The sequence below is a fragment of the Aotus nancymaae genome, unplaced genomic scaffold (genome assembly GCF_030222135.1).
Source record: "Aotus nancymaae isolate 86718 unplaced genomic scaffold, 86718_ANA_hifiasm-v0.15.2.pri h1tg000067l, whole genome shotgun sequence".
Classification (NCBI taxonomy): Eukaryota; Metazoa; Chordata; class Mammalia; order Primates; family Aotidae; genus Aotus; species Aotus nancymaae.
Genome location: NW_026988482.1, coordinates 21,235,603 through 21,258,913, shown reverse-complemented (window position 1 = coordinate 21,258,913; position 23,311 = coordinate 21,235,603). Strand labels below are relative to the sequence as shown.

Genomic DNA, 23,311 nt, shown 5'->3' with positions numbered 1-23,311 from the left:
AGAGTAAGAATATAATGAATTATTTTTAGAAGGTAGTTTTTTATTAGATGCATATTTTCTTTCAAGCAATTTGTAACTTTCCATATACATGAGAATGTACAAATACTAAGATGTCAGAATGTCTTTGACTTGGCCCAGAGGCTAGGGTCCTATGCTACTCATGCACTCTCCACAACTTAAGAGCAAAAGGAAAGGCATTTCCCTTCACTGCTTTCTGCTCACAGCCACAGTGCTCCCCGTTCATATTCAGAGGCTGAGAAAAGTCAGTGACACCTCTTGTTATTCTGACACCTTTATTCCCTGAGTGATTCTCACCACTTTCTGTTTCCTCACCTTACTTGTACTATGAAGGTTTTAGCCATCCCCCAAATTCAAAAAAATCTCAAATATGTGCACAATCATATGAGAAGCAACAGAAAAAAACTCTCTCTCTCTCTCCATTTGAAATGAATCCACCCTTTAGTGTTTGGGGATGGTTTATCTGGAGAAGGCATCTGGAATGAATACCTAAAGTGCCTCCCCAACCCCCATTCAGCTTGAAATATGGAGGCTGGTAAATTGTACTTTTTGTGGTTTTTAAGGCTCAAGTCAGATTGTTTTCAAATGAATATGTCCCTTTCCCCCTTTGCCTATTGATGGTTAAATGCAGAAAATGATACTTTACAATGGTGTGCCTGGGCAGGCAGCATCTTAGTTTTTCAGGCTTCCCTCGCCTCTATGGGATCTCTTCGCTCGATGCTTTGCTCAGTGCTATCCCTGAATGAGTAACTAAGAGTTTCATGCTTATTGAGTGTGTGGTATGTCCTAAATGCTGCCTGTGGTTGCCTCATAGAATCCTCCCAACAACCCATGAAATGACTGCTAGGTAATCAATCCTCACCTAGATCTCATGTGTGATCTGAAGTATGTTCCTAGACCTCACACCTCATGTATTCATTAATCTAGTCTCCTCCTGGAGACCCCTCATTATCTGAGCTGTGATGAGAAGGAGCTCTCTGAAGTCAGAAGCATTCAGTGAAAGACTGCCTGGAGTCTGTGTGAGACTATGTTCAAGCTCTGCAAACCAGACCTGTCCTTTTACACCAATCCCTCTTCTTCTTGACCTAAACCTCCTCCTCCTCCTTCTGTGCTTGATTTTTTTTCAGGGGCTTTTCCAATCTGCTTGAATGTTAGGGCTTCTCTCTGACTCCTCTCTGTCCCTCACCTCCAACCCAAATCCACCCCAGTTCTGCTGACTCTGCATCCTCATAAGCTGCACGAATACCTCCCTCCTTCCATCCTCACACCCTGAGCTTAGCGGAGGCCATCCTCACCCTGACCTGAGGGCTGTTGCTGGCTTCCTTCCCCTAAATGCTCACCCTTCCTGGTCCTCCTTTGGCCACAGAATAAACCTACTGCAACACCGACCAGGATGCTCTCTGCTCTGCTCATGACTTGGAACAATGCTGTCAAGGTTCCTCACAATCTAGCCTTGTCCTTCCTCCTCCCCAGAGCCTTCCTAACCAGCCCTGTCTCCTTCTACAGCCAAGCTTGCCCATACAGTACCTGCAGTGAGGCTTCTCTCTCCCCCAGCAATAGATGATCCAACTCAAATTCCTTCTCATTTAAGAAGCTTCCCCAGCTCTCCCAGGCCCCAAGGCCCTTGCCTGGTTCTAAAAGTTTGTGAAACTTATTAACCATACCTTGGAGGGAAAATCACACATAAAAGGTGTCATTTCTTAACTGATCATATTCATGTCTTTTCTCCCTACAGCAAGACAAAGACCTGTTTTAAACACATTTACAACCTGTATGTTGCCTTGTACAAGGTAAAAAGTTGTACATTTCTCAATTAATTTTGGCATTTCTGTTCAGGCCACTAAACTCAAGAATCAGCAGTTCTCTGGGGTTTTCTTTTTATTATATATAAGAAACTTTTGGAGTGAAGGGAGAGTTTGTCAATAACTTGAGGCATATGGAGGGGAGATAAAAAGGTTGCTATTTTTCATCAACATATTTTGATTTGGCTTCCTAGAATTGATGGGCTTAAAACATCTAATCTACTTTAAACAGATGCCAAATAGATGGATGAATCTTAGACCTTCTATGACAGTAACTTCCTTTTAAAAAGGACCTCTCCCACCCCACCCCCAGCCCAGGCTGTGTATCAAAACCAAGTCATGTGCACAACCCTGACTTTGTCACTAGCACCCTTGAGTCTGGGTCACAAGCCCACAGATATTTCCTGCTCCCCGGTGGATCGGGTGTAAACCGAGTTTGCTCGCTCAGGAGCCTCTTTCTGGAAGATGGAACAGCATTCGCAGAAGTACTTGGCAATGTGCTTTTGGAAGAAGACCACGAGGTAGTTTCTAAACTTCTCCCCGACGAAGGCATAGATGATGGGGTTGACACAGCAATGTGTCATCCCAAGAGTCTCTGTCACCTGCATGGCTTGGTCCAACCTGTTAGAGCTACTGCAATTATTCAGGCCAAAGAATTCCTGGTAGGTGTTCAGGAGAAGGACAATGTTGTAGGGAGCCCAGAAGAGAAAATAAACAATCATGATGGTGAAGATGAGCCTCACAGCCCTGTGCCTCTTCTTCTCATTGCGACACCGAAGCAGGGTTTTAAGGATTCCCGAGTAGCAGATGACCATGATGAGCAGCGGCAGGACCAGCCCCAAGATGACCATCTTTAATGTCTCGAAATTCTTCCAGAATTGATACTGACCGAATGGAAAATGAGGGCTGCAGGTGTAATGATAACCTTCTTTTTGAGACCTGGTAAAGATGATTCCTGGGAGAGAGGCAAGTACAGCCACCACCCAAGTGATCACACTTGTCACCACCCCAAAGGTGACCGTCCTGGCTTTTAAAGCAAACACAGCATGGACGATAGCCAGGTACCTATCGATTGTCAGGAGGATGATGAAGAAGATTCCAGAGAAGAAGCCTATAAAATAGAGCCCTGTCAAGAATTGACACATTGTATTTCCGAAGTCCCACTGGCCTGCAGCATAGTGAGCCCAGAAGGGGACAGTGAAAAGGAAAAACAGGTCAGAGATGGCCAGGTTGAGCAGGTAGATGTCAGTCATGCTCTTCAGCCTTTTGCAGTTTATCAGAATGAGGACGACCAGCATGTTGCCCACAAAACCAAAGAGGAACACCATCGAGTAGAGCGGAGGCAGGAGGTGGGCTCCCATTTGCTTCACGTCGATTTTTTGGCAGGGCTCCGATGCATCATAATCGATGTCATAGATTGGACTTGACACTTGATAATCCATCTTGTTCCACCCTGTGAATAAATAGAAAGTGATCTTTTACGAAGTCCTAGAATGTATTTTGTGGCCCACCATGAATACAAACTATTTTATACATTAATAGTTTTTAATTGCGTACATAGATGTCTACATTGCATGAACTTCCTTTTTGGCCAAACAATGAAGTTTTGGAGCGAAGGGAAGGTTTGCAGCTAGCTTCTCCACTCACTAGACGGAGAGCTTGGCCCTGTTGGGGGAATTCATGAAAGCACCACTTCACCAAATAAAGTCTTGTGTTCTGTAGCACCATGGAGCCAATGAAGCTTCGATAACAATTTTAAAAAACTGGGTCAAGGAAGGTGCAACTCAGCCTTTTTGTTGTTGTTTTTCACACAGGGTCTCACTCTGTCGCCCAGGCTGGAGTGCAGTGGCACAGTCACGGCTCACAGCAGCTTCAACCTCCTGGGCTCAAGTGATCCTCTCACCTCACCCTTCCAAGTAGCTGGGGACTACGGGCGCCACCATGCCCAGCTAATTTTGTTTATTTCTATAGAGGCGAGATCACACTATGTTGCCCAAGCTGGTCTCAAACTTCTGGGCTCAAGCAATCCTCCTGCCTCAGGCTCCCAGAATGCTGGGATTACAGGCATGAGCCACTATGCCCGGCTGCAACCCAGTCTTACAGTCTATATTGACGCTGACATTCTCTGGGGTTTGCCCACAAAAAGCATGCATTGTGAGCAAGCCAGTCATAATTAAGAGGCCTCGAGGGCACATACTGGATGCTAATCACTGTTCTAAGCATCATACCCATTCATTCATTTAATCCTCAGGGCAACATTATGAGGCAGAAAATAAATTTCACATTTTACAGACAAGGACCTTGAAGCACAGAGAGGGTAAGTAACTTGCTCAAAGCCACACAGCTGAGATGCAACTGATTTTGAATGCGGGCAGCCTGCAATCTTAACCACCAGGCTACCCTGCTTAATTTAAAAGAGAATTAAAGAGCAAGACCATCAGATGGCTGGTGCCGTGAGGTAGTCAGAGTGAAATGGGCGGATGCCCAAGTCCCCCCTCAGAAGGTCATAGAGGCCAACAGCCAATTGTAAAATCCTCACATTTTCTCTAAAGTTTGTGTTTGTAGTTTCTGAGTTGCCACAATTAAGAGTTCTCATACAAACCCAAGAAATAATAAAGTAAAAAATGTTTCACCTGCCACCACAGATGAATGTCATATATTCTGGGTAGTTTAGTCTTACAACCAGCTGGCTTGCCTCACCTATTTAAATTCAGCTGCTCTAGCTGAGAATTTTCTCTTCTTAAACCTGGTGAGTCTCAACCTCTCTGTATCTTAGATTAGGCAGCTGAGAGAAGCCCCAGAAAAGCTCGCCTTTAATTTTGAGCCATAAAGAATTATATACTAACTGTGCCATGAAACTGATATATTAGAGGAATATTTTACTTGACATTTGTAATTTGATATTAATTTGGACCATTTTTAGGCTTCCCTCTTTTCTGGAGGAAAAAGAAAAAAGAGAACCAGACTTAGACAGAACTTTTTGTGGGCACATATTCAGAAGGCATCTCATTGGAGAGGGTTTAGTTCTCCTTAGCAGAAGATAAGATTTCAAGATTTCAGCCAAGATTCATCTCTCTGAAAATCTTTCTTCTGAGAGGTAAGACTTGTTAGTTTGCTTTTAAAATACTATTCCTCCCTTTAAAGTCTTTCAGTTGTAATCATGATTTGTATCTTTGATGTTATAATAATCTGAAACTCATTCTAAACTCTGACCCTTTCCTTGTCTTAAAGATTATATTTTAAGATAATTCTATGAGCACTTGGTGGTTGCCAAATGTCTTCTCTGGGTTTCCTGTAAAGGCTTTTACTTGTCTCAGAAGCTAACTAATTAGCCAAGCAGCTGAGAGGTTACTTACCTGGGAGAGTTTCTTGTAGGGGAACGGATGTTTCAGCTCTTCTGACCAGATGAGCTGTGCAAATCAAACATATAGACAGTATAAAAGTAGGAAATGCAGCTTCTTCTGAGGGGGGCGGAGTTAAATAATTAAGTGTATTGAAGGAGGAAAGAATCAGAGAACAGTTCTTCTTTTTAAGTTGAGCTTAAAATAAGCTGCAGAAGAGATCTGGTCTGAAGGTTTATTCATGAGCTTTCTTCATTGGATTATTTTGTTTTTGTTCTCTGCTCATCCCACTACACAGAAGCTGTTAGAACATATAAAGAATAAAGGATATTAGAGCTAGAAGAACATTTACAGTCATCTAGTCAAAAGCCCACATTTTAGTAAAAGAAATTACTATCCAAGAGGCAAATGATTTGTCCAAGATCACAGGGCTTTTCAACAGTAAGGCTAAAAGGGTGAGAAAATTCTGATTATGTTAAGAGTTGCCATCAATTAAAGCCAACTTAAACCAACTTTAAATGTAGAGGAAGATCCTGGACTTCACATTAACCCTGTGCCCCCTTTTTCTCCCCTCTTCCCGTATCCCCTATCCCACCCCAACTCACACACATGTGCTCACCACCCAATATTATTGTTCTCTGTAAACTAAAACAACCAATTGTCTGAAGAGTTTTAACTATAGGCTCACCGATGAGCTGAACGGGTTTCCCATCTTTTTCTGAATCCAGGGTCTTAGTGGGGATTTTCACTCTGTTCACTGTTTTGTGGCCCTTCAACCCAGGAAGCATTTATGAGGACTTACACTATGCCAGATACATAGGTGGCAGGATTCTTCACTCCAGATACAATCTATCCGGAACTATGAGAAATCTTCCACATGACAGAAGTATCTGGTCGAGTTCAGGATTCTTTATGACAATACTATATACAGTCATATCAAGCTCTCTTGGTGGTTGGTGACATCTGAAAATCTCAGGTATTGTCGGCAGAGCTGAGAAGACAGCAGAGAGCCACTCCTGAGCCACAAGATGCCCTCCTGGGCTTCTGTGACCTCAGCTCTAGAATAAAAAGCATTGGCTTGTAATCTCTAAGAAGGCGAAGGAGACCCCAAACAGCAAAATTACATGCTCCAAAACCTACGGAGGCAGCCTAACCCAGGGACTAAGCCAGTGGCCTTTGTAGTCAGACTGCCAGGCTGGAAGCCTGTCTCTTCCCTCAGCTTTCTCATCTGGGTATTGGGCTGAATGACAGTAGTCATTTCAAGGGTTGTTGGGAGGATTCTATGAGGCATTCCCAGCCAGCAGCTAGCACATACTATACACTCAATAAACATCAAACTGTTTGTTACTTTTTCAGCAATTCTTTCTAAGAGAGAGTTTATTTGATTAAATTCTAACAAAATTGGTTCACTGGAGTCTCTGTCTACATCAGATTAGTTTCAGCAAACTAGAAGCTGAAAAGGTGAAGCTAATCACTGGTGCTTGGAGAATAGAAAGAAATGACTGCTTGGGAAAAGACAGAAAAGTACAGAAATAGCCCAGCGATCAGGACACCCCACCCCCGCCCCACGTAGGGGCACATGTCTGTGTTACGACAGAGCTCAGAAACTGGTAATTGTAACAAGGACAGTGAGTCATCAAGAAAAATGTTCACATTCATCCCATATGTGCAATTCAAAAGACAATGATTAAGAACTGTAGTCATGCTGCTGGGTTTGACCTCAAGCTTCATTAATACTACTTGGCTCTGACCAAATTATTGACTCTCTCTGCCTAGTTTTCTTAACTATAAAGTGGAGGTTTTAGAAAAAACAAATACAAACTTACTCAATACACCTGTGGTGGCGACGGAATGCTAACAAGAGTAAAGACTTTCAGGCGCCTGCCCTCGGGGGGCTGTGTAAGCAGGGAAATATAAAGCGTGCTTTAGAAAGAGTTAAAAAGTAGAGAACAAATTAATATAAAATTTTATAGAAAATAGATAACATAAATACAACTTTGGTTTTTAGAAAGATAGCCTTGTATTCACTGGTAATTCGCTTGTGTGGAACGCTCGGAGGCTGTCGGACCAACACTGTATTTCTGCTTGTGGCAATTGCTGGTTTGTACTTTCACCACGCAGAGCTGAGGCTTTGCCATGTTCTGTGTGTCTGTCATTAGGGTGACGGAGGAAGTGAAGACATGCTCGCCCCCAGAGGGCAATGTGGGCTAGAGGAGCAGGCTCGGAGTCACACAGACTATGCTGCTGACTTGCTGTGTGATCCTGGCAAGATGCTTCCACTTCCTCATCTGTTAAATGATGTGCTAGGCCTGGGTCGGCGTCCACCCTAAATACTACGTGACTCCATGGCCAAGTTGGTTTGGAAAATACGCACTAGATTGGAAGGAAGGTGAGGATTCACAGGCTGAAACAAGGAAGCACAGCTTGGCAGTGTGTGTCGCTCCACTTTTGTGTTTCTGGTCCAGAGGTGCACTCTAGTAACCACTCAGGACAGGGGTTCAGCCCAAGGATTCACAAGAAAGTGGGGATCAGTGGGAAATTCTTCAGCATTTAAATGAAATGTTGTTCTGGATACAGTAACGGCAACAAGCTAGCAGTTTACCACGCTGTGACTTAGCTGCTTGGTGTCTGCTACTCTTTCTACTTTGGCCCTCTCAGTTTGCATGGCTCTTGTTCTCTTAGGTATTATTAAATACATTTGGACTCCTCATGGGAAACAAACTTTCGATCAGTCTGTCACTCTAGACTCCATGCCCATACTGGAGGGTGTTTTGTGCCAGCCCTCCTTTTTGGGGCCTTTTTATCTTTAAACAGCTGCTCCATGTCTAGTCACTGCGCTTGTATTCCAAGCATTGCTTTGCTCACTCCTTGCCCACACCATTCCTGGACCATATTTTCAGAGAGCACTGTCAACAGGATGGGGAGAATGTTAATTATTCACTTTGGGTGCAAGGGCCAACTACCTGAGCATAGTGAGAAGGAACCCTGCCATACAGCAGCTGTTGTGAAAATCCCTGGGGCCTGAGTTGACTCTTGGTCAGTATCAGTCAACAGTGAAATGGGCTGTAAAAAGAACAAATGAACCTTTTATTTTTAAAAACAAAGGTCTAGGCCAGGCACGGTGGCGCATGCCTGTAATCCCAGCACTTTGGGAAGCCAAGGCAGGTGGATAATTTGAGATCAGGAGTTTGAGAACAGCCTGGCCAACATGGCGAAACCCTGTCTCTACTAAAAATACAAAAAATTAGTGGGGTGTGGTGGCACGTGCCTGTAGTCCCAGCTACTCAGGAGGCTGAGGTGGGAGAATCTCCTGAACCCAGGAGGTAGAGGTTGCAGTGAGCCAAGATTGCACCATTGTACTCCACTTGGGCAACAGTGAGACTCTGTCTCAAAACAGAACAAAACAAACAAACAAAATATCTAATTATAAAACCAACACATGCTCATTGTATAAAACTGGGAAAAACAGAAAAAAGGAAAAAATTAGATAAAGTCTCACAATATCAAAACAATGTCTTTTAAAACACGATGTTTCAATCCTGACTTTTCCCATGCACTTTTTGATTAATTGTTCTTACACATATACCATTCTGTAGGTGGCTCCTTTTTTTTTTGGCAACGATTATAGTGTAGACATTTTCCTATATTATTAAAAAATTCTTTATAAGTATAGTTCTTTATTATTTTTATTGAGGAGGAACGCACTGATCTTAGTGGTACAGCTTGGCGAGTTTTGATATGCATACATGCATGTAACTACCACTCCTGATCAAGATGATAAGAAATATCCCTATCACTTCAGAAGGTACCTTTTGCTCCATGCAGAGGTAAGGGCCACTCTGACTTCATAGAGATTAAATGATCCTGTCTTTAACTTCTATAAATGGAATAGCAGATACTGTCCTTTTTCCTGTTTGACTTCATTCATTCAACAAAATACCCTTAACTACTATATTTAACAGAGTTCTGTCATTAGACAGTTGGGCTCTTCCCATTATTCAGTCATGTGAGCAGTGTCGCACTGATTGTCACCATCAGTGCTCTGAGATCCCTGTCAAGAAGAATGTTCTTCCTGTCCCCAGATCCACCTTTACCAGGAGAGCCAGGGAGTACCCATGATCTTCACAGAAATAGGAAGAATCCACCCCCGTCCAGTGCCACACTTTGTTACCTACGTGCCTCAGCAATGACGCTTGGGTCCTATGATGCCCACCAGGAGATAGCCTCTACCTTCTGCCTCAGACATCTATTATGATGGGTGGGTTGGGAACTCACCGTGCTGTTGTCTCCATCCCTGTTTCTGTCCTCTAGACCTTTCCCAGGGTAACCTACTTCCAAGCCAATGGACCATATCCCCCATGGGGATTCGTGCAATTCATGAAACCAAGTGGACATGTGTAGGCTGTCTACTTCATGGTGTCATTACATATGTTCAAACCTGGTGGGAGCCCCTTAGCTCAGCAGTGCAATCTTCTCTATGCATTTAGGGGATTTCTTTCAGATCAGTGCCTAGGCATGAGGCTAGTGCAATGTAGGTGTAGTAACAGATGTCTAAGCTAACAGTTAAACAATACAGTAGACCCACTGTGATCTTAAGAGTCAGATCACACCTGGAGCTCTGTACTCAGCTCTCCACATAACATGAGATTATGTAGGACTTTTCTGGTCATCCCAGAACTAGCAACTGTGGCCTAAAGCTGAAGGCAAAGAAGTGTTATGTGCTCATAGTTCCAAGGAAAACCACTGACATCCGGGCTCAGACACCTCTCCCAGGGCTTACTAGGAGGTGACAGCACCAGCCCTGTATCCCCACCCATCACGTCAACTCCTCTCAGCCCCATCTGTATATGGAGGCAATTGCGGTGAAGAATGGACTGTAGAAGTGGGCAGGATTGATGGGGAGGTGAGTGAGGATTCCTCTCCTCAAAGCTAAGGAAAGGGGCTCTGAAGAAACCATATGAGGAATAAGGACTTGCAAAAGGAGAGGCCAGCATGGGTGGGGACCCCACTGGGCAACAGACAAGCTGAGCAGGGGGAGTGGGGATTGGAGAGAGGTGATGGAGGTAGAGATAGGGTGTGGAAGTGAGGCTGCAGAGATCAAGAGTGCCCCAGGTCGACTGGAAGCAGTGGCTCATGCCTGTAATCCCAGCACTTTGGGAGGCTGAGGCGAGTGGATAACCTGAGGTTGGGAGTTTGAGACCAGCCTAACATGGAGAAACCCTATCTCTACTAAAATACAAAATTAGCTGGGCATGGTGGCACATGCTTGTAATCCCAGCTACTTGGGAGTCAGGCGGGAGAATCACTTGAACCCAGGAGGTGGAGGTTGCAGTGAGCTGAGATCGTGCCATTGTACTCCAGCCTGGGGAACAAAAGCGAAACTTTGTCTCAAAAAAAAAAAAAAAAGAGTGCCCCTGGGTTAAGTGGTTACCACAGGAGGGAACTGGGCAAGAATCACATTGGGTACTACTTTCTGGGTGAGACGAGCCCAGAGCTCAGGAAATGGTGGGTTGGAAGAAGTCAAATCAAAGGGAGATCTCGAATGTCTAGATCCACGTGGAGCCCCCACCATCTCTAGGTTCTTGGATGTGACCACACAGTGTGCCTGCCACTCTGGGCATCTTGGCCAACACAGAGTGGACTGTGGCAGTGGCCAGTTAGATAAAGAGGTTCAGGCATATCTTGGTGAGATTGAGTTCAGTTCCAGACAACTACAATAAAGCAAATATCACAAAATAACTTTTTTTGGTTTCCCAGTGCATATATAAGTTATGTTTACCCTATACTATAGTCTATTAAGTGTGCAATAGTATTATGACAAAAAAAAATGTAAATACCTTAATTACAAAATATTTTATTGCTAAAAATGCTAACCATCATCTGAGCCTTCAGCAAACCAGTCTTTTTGCTGAAGAGGATGGAGGTCTTGTTTTGATGTTGATGGCTGCTTACAGATCAGGGCGGTGGTTGCTAAGGGTTGGGGTGGCTGTGGCAATTTCTAAAAATAAGATGACAATGCAGTTTGCCACATTGGTCAACTGTCCCCTTCACAAAAGATTTCTCTGTGTAGTGTGTATCATGCGATGCTATTTGATAGCATTTTACCCACTTCTTTCAAAGTTGGAGTCAATCTTCTCAAACCCTCCCACTGCTTTATCAACTAAATTTATCTAATATTCTAAATCCATTGTTGTCATTTTAACCATGTTCACAGCATCTTCACCAGGAGGAGATTCCATCTCAAGAGACCACTTTCACTCATCCATAAGAAGCAACTCTTCATCTGTTCAAGTTTGATCATGAGTGCGGCAGTTCAGCCTCATCTTCAGGCTCCACTTCCAGTTCTAGTTCTCTTGCTATTTCCACCCATCTGCAGTGACTTCCTCCACTGAAGATGTGAACCCCTAAAAGTCATCCGTGGGGGTTGGAATCAATTTTCACATTCCTGTTAATGTTGGTATTTTGACCTCCTCCCATGAATTACAAATGTTCCTAATGGCATCTAGAAAAATGAATACTTTCCAGAAGCTTTTCCATTTGCTTTGCTCAGATCCATCAATAGAATCACTCTCAGTGGCAGCTATATAAACTAGTTAAGGATATATATATATATATATCTATATATATATCTTAATGGCCCTATGAAATATATTTCTTAATAAGACTTGAAAGCCTTGATCCGTGGACTGCAGGATGGATGTTAGCAGGCATGAAAACAAGAAAATTCTCATACATCTCTAATACAGCTCTTGAGTGACATGGTGCAGAGCAGTAATATTTTGAAAGGAATCTTTTTCTCAGCAATAGTTCTTAACGGTGGGCTTCAAATATTCAGTAAACCATGCTGCAAACAGATGTGTTATCATCCAGGCTTTACGGTTCCATTTATGGAGTACAGATAGAGTCGATTTAGCATAATTTTTAATGATCCCAGGATTTTTAAAATAGTAAATGAACATTTACTTCAACTTAAAGTCATCAGCTGCATTCACCCTTAAAAAGAGAGGCAGCCTGTCCCTTGAAGCTTTGCAGCTTGCACTGACGTCTCCTCTCTAGCACTGAAAGTAGGGGATGGCATCTTCTTCCAACATAAGGCTGTTTTGTCTACACTGAAAATCTGTTGTTTACTGTAGATAGTTTCATTGATTATCTTATCTAGATTTTCTGGATAACTTGCCACAGCTTCTCCCTTAGCATTTGCTGCTTCCGGCATTTTTTATGTTCTGGAGATGTTGTCTTTCATTAAACCTCACAAACCAACCTCTGCTAACTTCAAACTTTTCTTCCACAGCTTCCTTGTCTCTCTCAGCCTTCATGGCATTGAAGAGAGTTGGAGTCTTGCTCTGGACTCGGCTTCTGCTTAAGGGCATGTTGTGGCTGGTTGGATCTTTTCTGCAGACCACTCAGACTTTCTCCATATCAGCAATATGGCTGCTTTGTTTTCTCTTCATTTGTGTGTTCTCTGGAGTAGAACTTGAGTATTCTTCAATAACTTTTCTTGTGCATTCACAATTTGGCTAACTGGCGCAAGAGGCTAGCTTTTGGCCTTTCTTGACTTTCAACATGTCCTCTTTACTGAGCTTAATCATTTCTAGCTTTTGATTTAAAGTGTGAGACGTGAGACTTTTCCTTTCACTTGAATACTTACTGGCCATTGTAGGGTTATTAACTGGCTTAATTTTAATATTATTGTGTCTTGGGGCTGGGTGCGATGGCTCATACCTATAATCCCAGCCCTTCGGGAGGCTGAGGTGGGTGGATTGCTTGAGTCTAGGAGTTCAAGACCAGCCTGGGCAACATGGCAAAACCCCATCTCTGCTAAAAGTATAAAAAAACAAAAAAGCCAGGTGTGATGATGCACGCCTGTAGTCCCAGCCTAGGAGACTGAGGTGGGAGACTCACCTGAGCCCAGGGAGGCAGAGGTTGAAATATTAGCAGTAAGCTGAAATATTAGCAGTGAGCTGAAATCATGTCACTGCACTCCAGCCTGGGCAATCAGAGTGAGACTCTGTCTCAAAGAATATATATATTACTGTGTCTCAGGAACAGGCAGTCAGTGGAGCAGTCAGAACACACACAACATTTATTGATTACGTTTGCCATCTTATATGGGTACACGTTGTGGTGCCCCAAAACAGCTACAATAGTGCTGTTAAAGATCACTGATCACAGATCACCATAACAGACATAGAAATAATGACAGGCCGGGCATGGTGGCTCACGCATGTAATCCCAGCACTTTGGGAGGCCGAGGCGGGTGGATCATGAGGTCAAGAGATCGAGACCATCCTGGTCAACATGGTGAAACCCCGTCTCTACTAAAAATACAAAAAATTATCTGGGCACGGTGGCACATGCCTGTAGTCCCAGCTACTTGGGAGGCTGAGGCAGGAGAATTGCTTGAACCCAGGAGGCGGAGGTTGTGGTGAGCTGAGATCATGCCACTGCACTCCAGCCTGGGTAACAAGAGCGAAACTCCGTCTCAAAAAAAAAAAAAAAAAAGAAATAATGACAAAGTTGGAAATATTAGGAGAATTACCAAAATGTGACACAGAGACGCAAAACAAGCACGTGCTGTTGGAAGAACAGCACCAATAGACTTGCTTGAGGCAGGGCTGCCACAAACCTTCAATCTGTAAAAAAAGAAAGAAAGAAAGAAAAAAAACCCAACAATATCTGTAAAGCACAATAAATCAAGGTATGTCTATGTTAGCCCTTTTTCCTAACCCTCCTCTCCTGCTTCTCAATGCTTGTCCATGCCTAGAAGAAGGAGGTACAAGAGTTCCTCGCAAGGTAGACCACTAGGCAAGTGCTGTGGAGGGTGGAGCAGGAGGGACATAGGGACAGAACGCACCCCGTCCTCTAGGCAGGGCCCTCCAGAATCCAGTCAACCCTAAAGCCCCATTGAAACAATGATTGAAGAGAAATGAAATAATTTCATATTGTGAACTGATTTCATTAGGTTATGTTATAAGGGATAGTATGAAATAAGATGTTAGTCCATGCCCTTGCCCTTGCTTGCTGGGCTGCTGGGCCCACAGAACCTCTCAGGTGGTGGGAGGGAGAGGATTTTCCCAGCATAATCCTAGGCTCACATCTCACTGTGGCCCCAGGCTGGGGCTGCCAAGGCCAGACCTTACATTACAGCACTCTGTTTACACACACACACACACACACACAACACACACACACACACACACACACAACACACACACACAGTGCCAAAGTGGCAAAGTCTGAAGAAATTTCCAGCCTCATTGCCCCCATGCCCGGAACCAGTCTCCTCCCCTCAATTCATGCACTGCTTTCCAGAGGTCCACTCATGCCCAGACTCCACTTCAGTCACAGCGTCGTCCCCCTGGGTGGCCCTTGGTGGCTTTTCCTGCAGGCTAATCTCATCTGAGGCCAATTCAATTTGTCAGGGAAGTTTTCATAATAAGCAAAAACAAAAGAGGAAGAATGGGCTCTTGATGGATTACTTCCTGGAGGCTTCAGGGCCCCTTTCCAAAATGCTCCCACCTCCCCAGCTGTTGGGGGCATCACGGGTCAAGGAGGTGGTGGCATGGGGTAGGCTAAGACCCTTCCTTACCAAAAAAGTCTTCAGACACTCATCCCTCAGAATGATGACCTCCCACCTTCCACCTGCTTACCTCGAACAGCCCACTCTATGTCCCCAGAATAAAGGAGACTTCAGGATTTCACTTTAGAAACAGATGGCTGGCAGTGTTTAATTGGCAGCTTCTTTGGCAGCAACAAAATCCTGCTGTGGCTGTAATTTCTATGATGCAAGACTGTCATTGAGTTAGTCACTCTGTCCTCCAGGCTCTCAGCACTTTTCACAGACGCCTCTGTTCCTGCTCTGCACAGAGCGTTGTGAGAGTTGCCTGCACTCGCCCTTCTCTACCCCTCCCACTCTTCAGCTGGCCCTGGACTTGGAGGTCTAAAGGACACTGGCATTAACATCCATATTTCTGTTTCCAACTCAGACTGGTACAGGGTAGACCTTCCGGGGTGCTTGTCCTATTGAATTCCATGATGGAAAACAAACAGATAGTTTTCCAGACTCTATGAAGTCACTATATACCATGTGTCTTAATCAGCTTTTATGCTTCTTAACAACCAACCCTCCAAATTCAGTGGCTTATCACAGCAAACACAGACTTCTTGCTCATGTTACATGTGGCTGCAGCTCCCTGTGTCGTCTTGTTCACCAGGGCACACGGGCTGAGGGATATGATCTGGAATGGGCCTTCCTGTGGCTGAGTAAAAGGCACTGCTTGGATAAGGCAGATGTCACTTTTGCTCACGTCACAGCAGCCGAGTCAGTGGTGGACAGGGTGGGCTATGGGGCCTGTAGGGCATCCTGCAAATCACACCACAAGGACAGGGGGTGTCATCACACAGGGGAAGAAGTGAAAAGTTGTGAACAAAACAATCTTCCACACCACAGTGTAAAAAAATAGCCAGTTGTTTTTAAATTTTTTTTATCAATATAGAGCATTGCTTTATTTTCCAAACCATAGTTTTTAAAAACAATATTTACATTTCATCACCATCAAATTAAAATTTTATGCATTCAATAGGAGAATCCAAATACATGAAGGTGAAACTTCCTCTCTGTCCCCACTTCCTCCTGAAACCTTCTTTAGCCACGTGACCTGAACGTAGAGCCATAGTCTAGCTTTGGCGTCTACCTCCCAAGTTGCCTGGTTCCAGAAGCCCGGTGTTTCTTGCTTGCATCAGATCAAAAACACACTGGGCAACATGAGAACATTCTTAACTTGGCTCAACTAAGAGGAAAGTCTTTGCTTACTTCAGGGAGCGTCTCCAACTTCCTTTCTTTACAAATAGGGTTTAAAAGCTTGATTAGAAGCTAACTTGATTTAGGAATCCCCGCTGGCCAAATAGGGAACAATGTGAGCATCAAAAGGATATCTGCAAAGCACAGAAACACTTGATTGTGATTAAACGCATGACTTCATAGTGATACAAAACAAAACACAAAAGGCTTTTGGCAGCAAGCCTGAGAGAATGGAGACCCAGCTGAGATGACAGCTATGGAGAGTGTGCTATGTTCGAATGACATCATTACTTAGATGCTGCATCCACACAGGCTAATGTAACAGCAGATCACAGACTTCCAACTCCCGTCAACAACTATTGGGTTGACTCAGCAGTCTCCCAAACATACCACCTGCTCCAAACTCGTAAGATCAAAGCTAGAATTGTGTCTGACTAATACGGTATTTTTAGGCTTGGCATGATAGTAACTCAAACTAACACTTTACCACATTTGCAAATTGCAGTTTTCAGCTTTAATGTTATTTTTACTATTTAAAAAAGTCTGAACTCTATGCCTGTATCCAAAAATGAGGAACTGGAAGGTAGCTTGGAAAATATTGTTTTCCAACCCAGCTGTAGTCTCTCTCCTCTCAGCCTTCCTGCCTGGTAACGTAGACACTGAGATTCACATTGTGAATCACACGTCTGTGAGGCCAGACGTGTGATTTCCAAAGCAGAGTTCTGTCATTTCTGTCTCTAAACTCCTTCTCTGCCCCGAAGACTGGCTTCAGGGGCTCCGCCAATTGACTGTGCTTTTCCGCGACCATCAAGAAGTTCTTGTGTAGTTTTTGTCATTCTTTCCTGGTCTCACTCCTGGACCTCCCACACACTGGTTTTTGGAGGGGGCAATCCTACAGCCAAGAGCTATGTGATAAAGACTGTGGGGAAACAGACTGGGGTGAGGGGAGCGGCAAGGCAGGGAACAGCTACCACAAAACAAACCAGCTTGGATCCAGACAGGAAGCTTTACTGGGTTCTGATGCAGCCCTCCTGGCTCTCCACTTAGTTGATTCTGGAAATATTTCTGCAGTGGTTCCACACAATCCCTGTCCACTGCTCCTGATGGAGGAACTCATCATTCTCTGCCCTCTTCTCATAATCACTACCTCCTGGAGAGATCAGGCAAGAGCCTATATATATACACATACACACGCACATACATATATTAGCTCATCATAGATGATGCATCTTTTATAAACAAAAATTTTCTGAATTTTTAGGGTGATGCTGGCCTAAGAAGCATGTGAACGATGGGGCTGATATTTCATAGATTTCAAACGTAGGGTGCATGGTTGTCACAGATAAACTGTAATGAAGCAAAAATGTGCCATGCACTTATGCAAAAGAGAATAATCAGACTCCACCACAGCTTCCGGGTTATTGCAGTTCCCAAACTCTTCTTGACCTGGTGAGGCCTTCAAGGTTAAATACAGGTGGCAGATGGGGCTAAGGACCAGTATTATCTCCTAGCTGAGTGAGTGAGTCCCTTGCTCACCTTTGTCTTCGTCCAGGCTCAGCCATGTTCATGTCTCCCTCCTTCTCCTCTCAGCCCTGACCCCCTCTCCCTCACTCCCATTCATTGGTGCCTGTCACATTCTCCTCCTCACCCCCAGCTGGCCCTTGATTTCAAGATGTTGATAGAATCAGAGATTGAGTGAACATATGATGAAGACTAGAAAAAGAGCATTAGCACAAGGCAATGAGGCATTTTCCTGGAGCTCAGATGAGCTTTCTGGAGAGTCAAAGTCTCTATCCACAGTTTTTTCTGCATTATTCCCTGAGCACATGTTGGATATGCATTGGGTGACATAGTCTGTCTTAGTACACACAGCCCTGAGGTTCCTGGGCACCTGCTTTATAGGTTTCTATTGTTCAACAAACCCTTGAAGTTTGTTGTTATATACAGATTGTCGTCTCTCTTTATAAACAACAATCAAACTGCTCCTCATTTTACAAACCAACTGAGACTTCCTGCTCCCCAGTGGAAGGTGTGTTTGTTGAAGTCACTCCATCCACTGTCTCCCGGTAAAAAACTGGACATTGTTTGCAGAAGCGCTTGGCGATGTACTTTCGGAAGAACACCGAGAGATACCTTCTGAACTTCTCCCCGACAAAGGCGTAGATGATGGGGTTGATGCAGCAGTGCGTCATCCCAAGAGTCTCTGTCACCTGTGTGGCTTGGTCCAGTTGGCTGGTGCTTTCACAGTTACTCAGACCAAAGAATTCCTGGAAGGTGTTCAGGAGAACGACAATGTTATAGGGAGTCCAGAAGAGAAAGTAGACAATCATGATGGTGAAGATGAGCCTCACAGCCCTGTGCCTCTTCTTCTCATTTCGACACCGAAGCAGGGTTTTCAGGATTCCTGAGTAGCAGATGACCATGACGAGCAGTGGCAGGACCAGCCCCAAGATGTTTCTCATTATTGTGTGGAAATTATTCCATCCTCGTGGAAAATAAGGGCCACAGACATAAACAGAATCTTCTTTCTGGCATTTAGTAAAGATTATTCCTGGGACAGAAGCAAACACAGCCACCAACCAGGTGATCACACTTGTCACCACCCCAAAGGTGACTGTTCTGGCTTTTAAAGCAAACACAGCATGGACGATAGCCAGGTACCTATCGATTGTCAGGAGGATGATGAAGAAGATTCCACCAAAATAACCAATGTGATACAGCCCTGTGAACAATTTGCACACTGCATTCCCAAAGACCCACTCATTTGCAGCAGAGTGAGCCCACAATGGGAGAGTAATAAGAAAAAGCAGATCGGAGATGGCCAGGTTGAGCAGGTAGATGTCAGTCAAGCTCTTCAGCTTTTTGCAGTTTATTAAGATGAGAACAACCAACATGTTCCCCACAAAACCAAAGATGAACACCAGCGAGTAGAGCGGAGGCAGGAGCTGGGCCCCGATTTGCTTCACGTCAAATTTATGACAGGGAGCACCGTAATCATAATCAAAAATGGTGGTGACTTCTTCACCACTCTCGGAATTTCTGATAAACCGAGAATGAGATGTGGACAGCATGTTGTGGGTGTACTGGGGAAACGTGTCCTTGTTCAATCCACTTTCTCTGTTCTGTAACAAAGATCAAAATGATGACCACACAACACAAACACCACAATCCATGATCTTCCAAATAGCCTGGCACCACGTAAGCCACTTCCCAGTCTTTGGCCTCTCCTTTGCAGCCATCTCCCTGAAAGCATGTCTGCTAGTTCCTGACTTTCCTTTCATTCCCAGCAGCAGACACCAATGATGTACCCAACAGCCTTTCCCCAATACCCTTTGTCTTTCCCAGCAAGTCCAATGATTCTCATTTTAAGGCTAAAAGCTCTGGGCGCTTGTTTTCTCTGCCTCCTTTGCAGGTGGTGCATAGGTCTGTGACTCATTTCTGGACCATAATATGAAAAGGGAGTCTGCTGGGGGCTTCTGGGAAAGCTCTTCTTCCCTGATAAGACAGACACAAGAGAACCCTCCACCTCCTGCCCTGCTCTGGCAGCATGTCTAGTGAGGGCATGGTGCTATGAATGGAAGACCTAGAGAACCATGAGAAGCCAGGCAGAATCCTAATATCACTGAGTCCCAAACCCACCCTGAACTGTTCATCTTCCGTTTTGAGATGGAGTCTCCCTCTGTTGCCAGGCTGGAGTGCAATGGTGCAGTCTCGGCTCACTGCAACCTCTGCCTCTCAGGTTCAAGCAATTCTGCCTCAGCCTCTCAAGTACCTGGGACTACAGGTGCGCACCACCACACCCAGCTAATTTTTGTGTTTTTAGTAGAGACAGGGTTTCACCATATTGGCCAGGCTGGTCTCGAACTCCTGACCTCATGATCTGCCCACCTCAGCCTCCCAAAGTTCTGGGAGAAAAACAAACCCCCATTTTAAAGCCATTATGAATTGCATTTTCTGTTCTCTGAAGCCAAAAGTGTTCTAACTGATGATTCTCTCAACTTTCTGCCTCCATCATCCTGCCAAAACTTCTCTTGTCAAGATTGCAATGACAACCCAATTTTCAAATGATCTGATTTTATTCCAATTCCATCCTGGTGGAGCATTTGATCCTTCTGCTAACTTCCTCCATTTACAATTCTCTTTGGCTTCCAGACGGGAAGGGCTGCGTGATCACTTTCTTATTAATGTTCTTCGCTGGAATCTCCTCCCCATGCCTGCACCTTCAGAGTCCCCAGGCATCACACTTAGCTCTCACCTCTTTAATTCTTTGCCTCTTTATCCTTGCTCCAAAGTTCTTCCTGAATCCTGTTGTCTACCTCAGGGTTCCTACTGCCCTCTGTGCTAATGTTTTCTGAAGCTCTCTCTTCAAGCTCCACCTTTCTTCCAGGCTTCAGAGTTGAATTCCCCATTGCCTGCTGCCTATCTCCCCATGCATTTATTCACTGCATCAACACTTATTGAGCACCTACTATGAACCATACTCAGTTTTAGACACTGAAGATAAAGCAATGAGCAAAGTGGGTATCATTCAGGGACCTCAAATTCAACTCACCCTAAATAGGGCACCCCTGAAAATTCCTCCTGCTTGTGGATTCCTCCATTGCCTAAGAAGCAAGATTGGCCATTGCCCTGGGTCCCTTCCTCTTCTGAAAATGAGGAGCCAGCTTTTGGAGCCAAACAAACCCGGATCTTGATTCTTACAGGCAATGTAATTTGGGGCCAATTACTCCTTCAAGTGTCAATTTCTTTATGTATGAAATATTAACTATGCTGATTTGCTGTGAAGATCAGTGGAGTAAGAACTTAGGACAGCATCTGGTGCAGAGAAATGCCCTGTATTATTATTACATCATTTGAGTTCCACCTCATAGATGCCTCTCAGATTCATCCCCTCTGCACTGCTCTCAACTGCCACTTCCTTGCTTCATATACTCCTCTCTGTCGGCTTTGTTCTGGTCTTTCCATTGCTCATGGCTCATCTCTAGCCATGTTCACTCTCAACCTGTCTTCTCTTAAGTTAAAATTGAATAGGCACTCTTAGCTTAAAACCTCCAGTAGCCCCATGACTTCTATCTGGTGGGCTTCAAAGATAATGTCCAGACTGCCCGGCACATCTTTTCTGAGTTTGCCTCTTCTCAGCCTCACCTCCAGCCCCTTCTCCAATCCCAAATCCCACGCTTCAGCCACAGCCATCTTCTCTTCATTTCCCCTAAACTCACCATTTCCTTCATGCTTCAGTGGTTTTGCATGTCCTTGCCCCTCTGCCTAAAATGGTTGTTGAGTTCCTATTCACCATTCAATATCTCCTGCTGAGATCCCTCTTCTCTGTGAAGCTTAATCTGTATCCTCTGTCAAATGACTCCTATCACATAACACTGCATGCATGTAGATAAGCACTTATCATGTTATCTTCTACGCACAGCATGTTCCTCAAGATCAAGGCCTGGATATTGCTTCCATTTTCAGCTCTTATGATAGTACCTGGCTAAAGGAGGCACCAATAAATGTTCACTGAGTAAGTATATAAAACTCTTTATAAGTAGAAGAATTATAAGCCCTAACATCATCAGGACTTGATTCTCAAGAATTTTTTTTCTAGTAGTGACTGTGAATTTGTTTTCCATCCACCTGTAAACCTTATCCTTTCATTTCTCTTGCAATTGACACACTTTTCACAGGTCTTGTATTTCATATCACTGAGATTCTTGAAATCTGCAGAAGCTAAATGAGGCCTCTGATCAAGGTTGGAAAAAAATGCATCTGCCTAAAGAATCACAACCGTGGTCATTAATTGAGTGCTCCTGAAGCTCAGGTGCTGTGTTAAATGCTGTGCACACATTACTTAATTTCATTTTTACAACTGGCCAGCATGTAGCTTCTGCTACAGTGAATAATGAGCAAGATGCCTGAAATGTGCTGTCCTAGGTGTCATTTCAAGTGTCAGGACATGTCGCCAGAACTGATAGAAATCTACCTTTCAGAAAAATAAATTCCTTACTTCCGCCTCTGTGGACCTCCTGAGTTGAGGCAAGGGACACATTTTGGTTCAGAGCTTGGATGGTCCTATATTTAGACTAAAAATTCCAGCTCTTTAATGTCCTCAGGTGCTCAGAGGGGCAGAGTGAGCCCCTGGGTGTGTGGAGAGGGAACTGAGCAGAGTGGCTGTCCTGGCCTCGCTTGCTGCCCGCTCTCCCCCATCACCTGCTGCACCTGCTTTTCCTCAGGCTCTCTCTAAAATCTCCCGGTGCACATGCCACCCCCACCCTTCTCTTTCATTTTGGTCATTCCCCCCAAGTGCACAGGCTTTGCAGTTTCCCAGGGTAAAGCCCAATACTTGCATTTCTAGCTTTGAGATGCTTTGAGCCTATGACTCAGAAAGTAATGGAAAAAAAATGCCCACAACTTACCAGCATATGGCTTGTCTCAGGGAGTCCTGATGTGTCAGTAAGGCTTGTCAGCAACTGAACCAAACAGATCTAGAGGTAGAAACTTTGTGTGCAGAAGTAGGAAATAAAGTTTCCTGCAGAAAGAGAAGGCGGAGATACAGGGCAAGTAATGGTAAAGATTTGAAAAAAAAAAATCAGAAAAATACAGTTCTTCTTTTCCAGCCAGTAACATTGTACATTGGGTTGAGGTCTCCAGAACAGGATTAATTTTGAAATCTTGCTTATGCAACCTTGAGTGTGAGTCAGGCGAACCCTGTACATCTGCTCCTGTTTTTAACGACTCTGGGCTTCTTTATGTTGTGGGTCTTTATATCTGGAGCCCTTCCACTCTCTGCTCTCCTACTGCTGATAATTTGCATGATATGAGCACAACAGAACTTCTTATTTTCCAGAGAATGAAGGGTGCTGGTGATAGTAGAGGAAATATAATGAGGTTTTACTGTGATCACGTGTACTGGTTTCAGTGGTATCATGGATTTAGAATCTGGTTAGAAATTTCATTTAGATAACACTTAAAAATTTTTTTAAAATTTAATTCACTGCATAATTGTATATGTTTATGAGTCACAATGTGATGTTTTGCTACATGCATATGTTGTGTAATGATCAAATCAGGGTAATTACATATCCACCCCTCAAACACTTATCATTTCTTTTGAAATAACAATGACATTGAAAATCCTCTCTTCTAGCTATTTAGATATCTAGAATTCGTTATTAACCTAGTCACCCTACCGTGGAGCAGAGTAGCAGAGCTTGTTTCTCCATCTCATGGTCATTTTGTACCCATCGATCAACCGCTGCTCATCCTCGCCTCCCCTCTTTCCTCCCCAGTCTCTGTTAACCACTGCTCTACTCTCTGTTTCAAAGATAGCAATTTTTTTTTTTTTTTTTTTGAGATGG

At 44.1% G+C, this 23,311-nt stretch overlaps 2 protein-coding genes and 1 long non-coding RNA gene across 3 annotated transcripts in view; 1 reads left to right on the top strand and 2 right to left on the bottom strand.

Moving 5' to 3' along the window:
* LOC135270818 (uncharacterized) overlaps nucleotides 1-13,028 on the top strand; it is a 42,175-nt gene extending 29,147 nt beyond the window's left edge. The window contains exons 2-3 of the long non-coding RNA XR_010338971.1: nucleotides 4,744-4,917; nucleotides 11,376-13,028. This is a non-coding gene — a long non-coding RNA (uncharacterized LOC135270818). The remainder of the gene's footprint in view (nucleotides 1-4,743; nucleotides 4,918-11,375) is intronic.
* CCR5 (C-C motif chemokine receptor 5) lies at nucleotides 20-6,051 on the bottom strand. The gene is made up of 3 exons (XM_012470794.3): nucleotides 5,964-6,051; nucleotides 5,177-5,462; nucleotides 20-3,273 (listed from the first exon to the last, which is right to left on the bottom strand). The coding sequence occupies exon 3, from the start codon at nucleotides 3,260-3,262 to the stop codon at nucleotides 2,204-2,206; it is 1,059 nt and encodes a 352-aa protein (XP_012326217.1). The 5' UTR covers nucleotides 3,263-3,273; nucleotides 5,177-5,462; nucleotides 5,964-6,051; the 3' UTR covers nucleotides 20-2,203.
* A 2,591-nt stretch (nucleotides 13,029-15,619) lies between the features above and the next one.
* Nucleotides 15,620-22,778, bottom strand: CCR2 (C-C motif chemokine receptor 2). Its single transcript, XM_064366997.1, is given in 4 exon segments — nucleotides 15,620-16,790; nucleotides 16,792-16,881; nucleotides 18,096-19,084; nucleotides 22,370-22,778. Coding segments are annotated over 4 exon segments (1,176 nt in total). The 5' UTR covers nucleotides 22,376-22,778; the 3' UTR covers nucleotides 15,620-16,699.
* Between the last annotated feature and the right edge of the window lie 533 nt (nucleotides 22,779-23,311).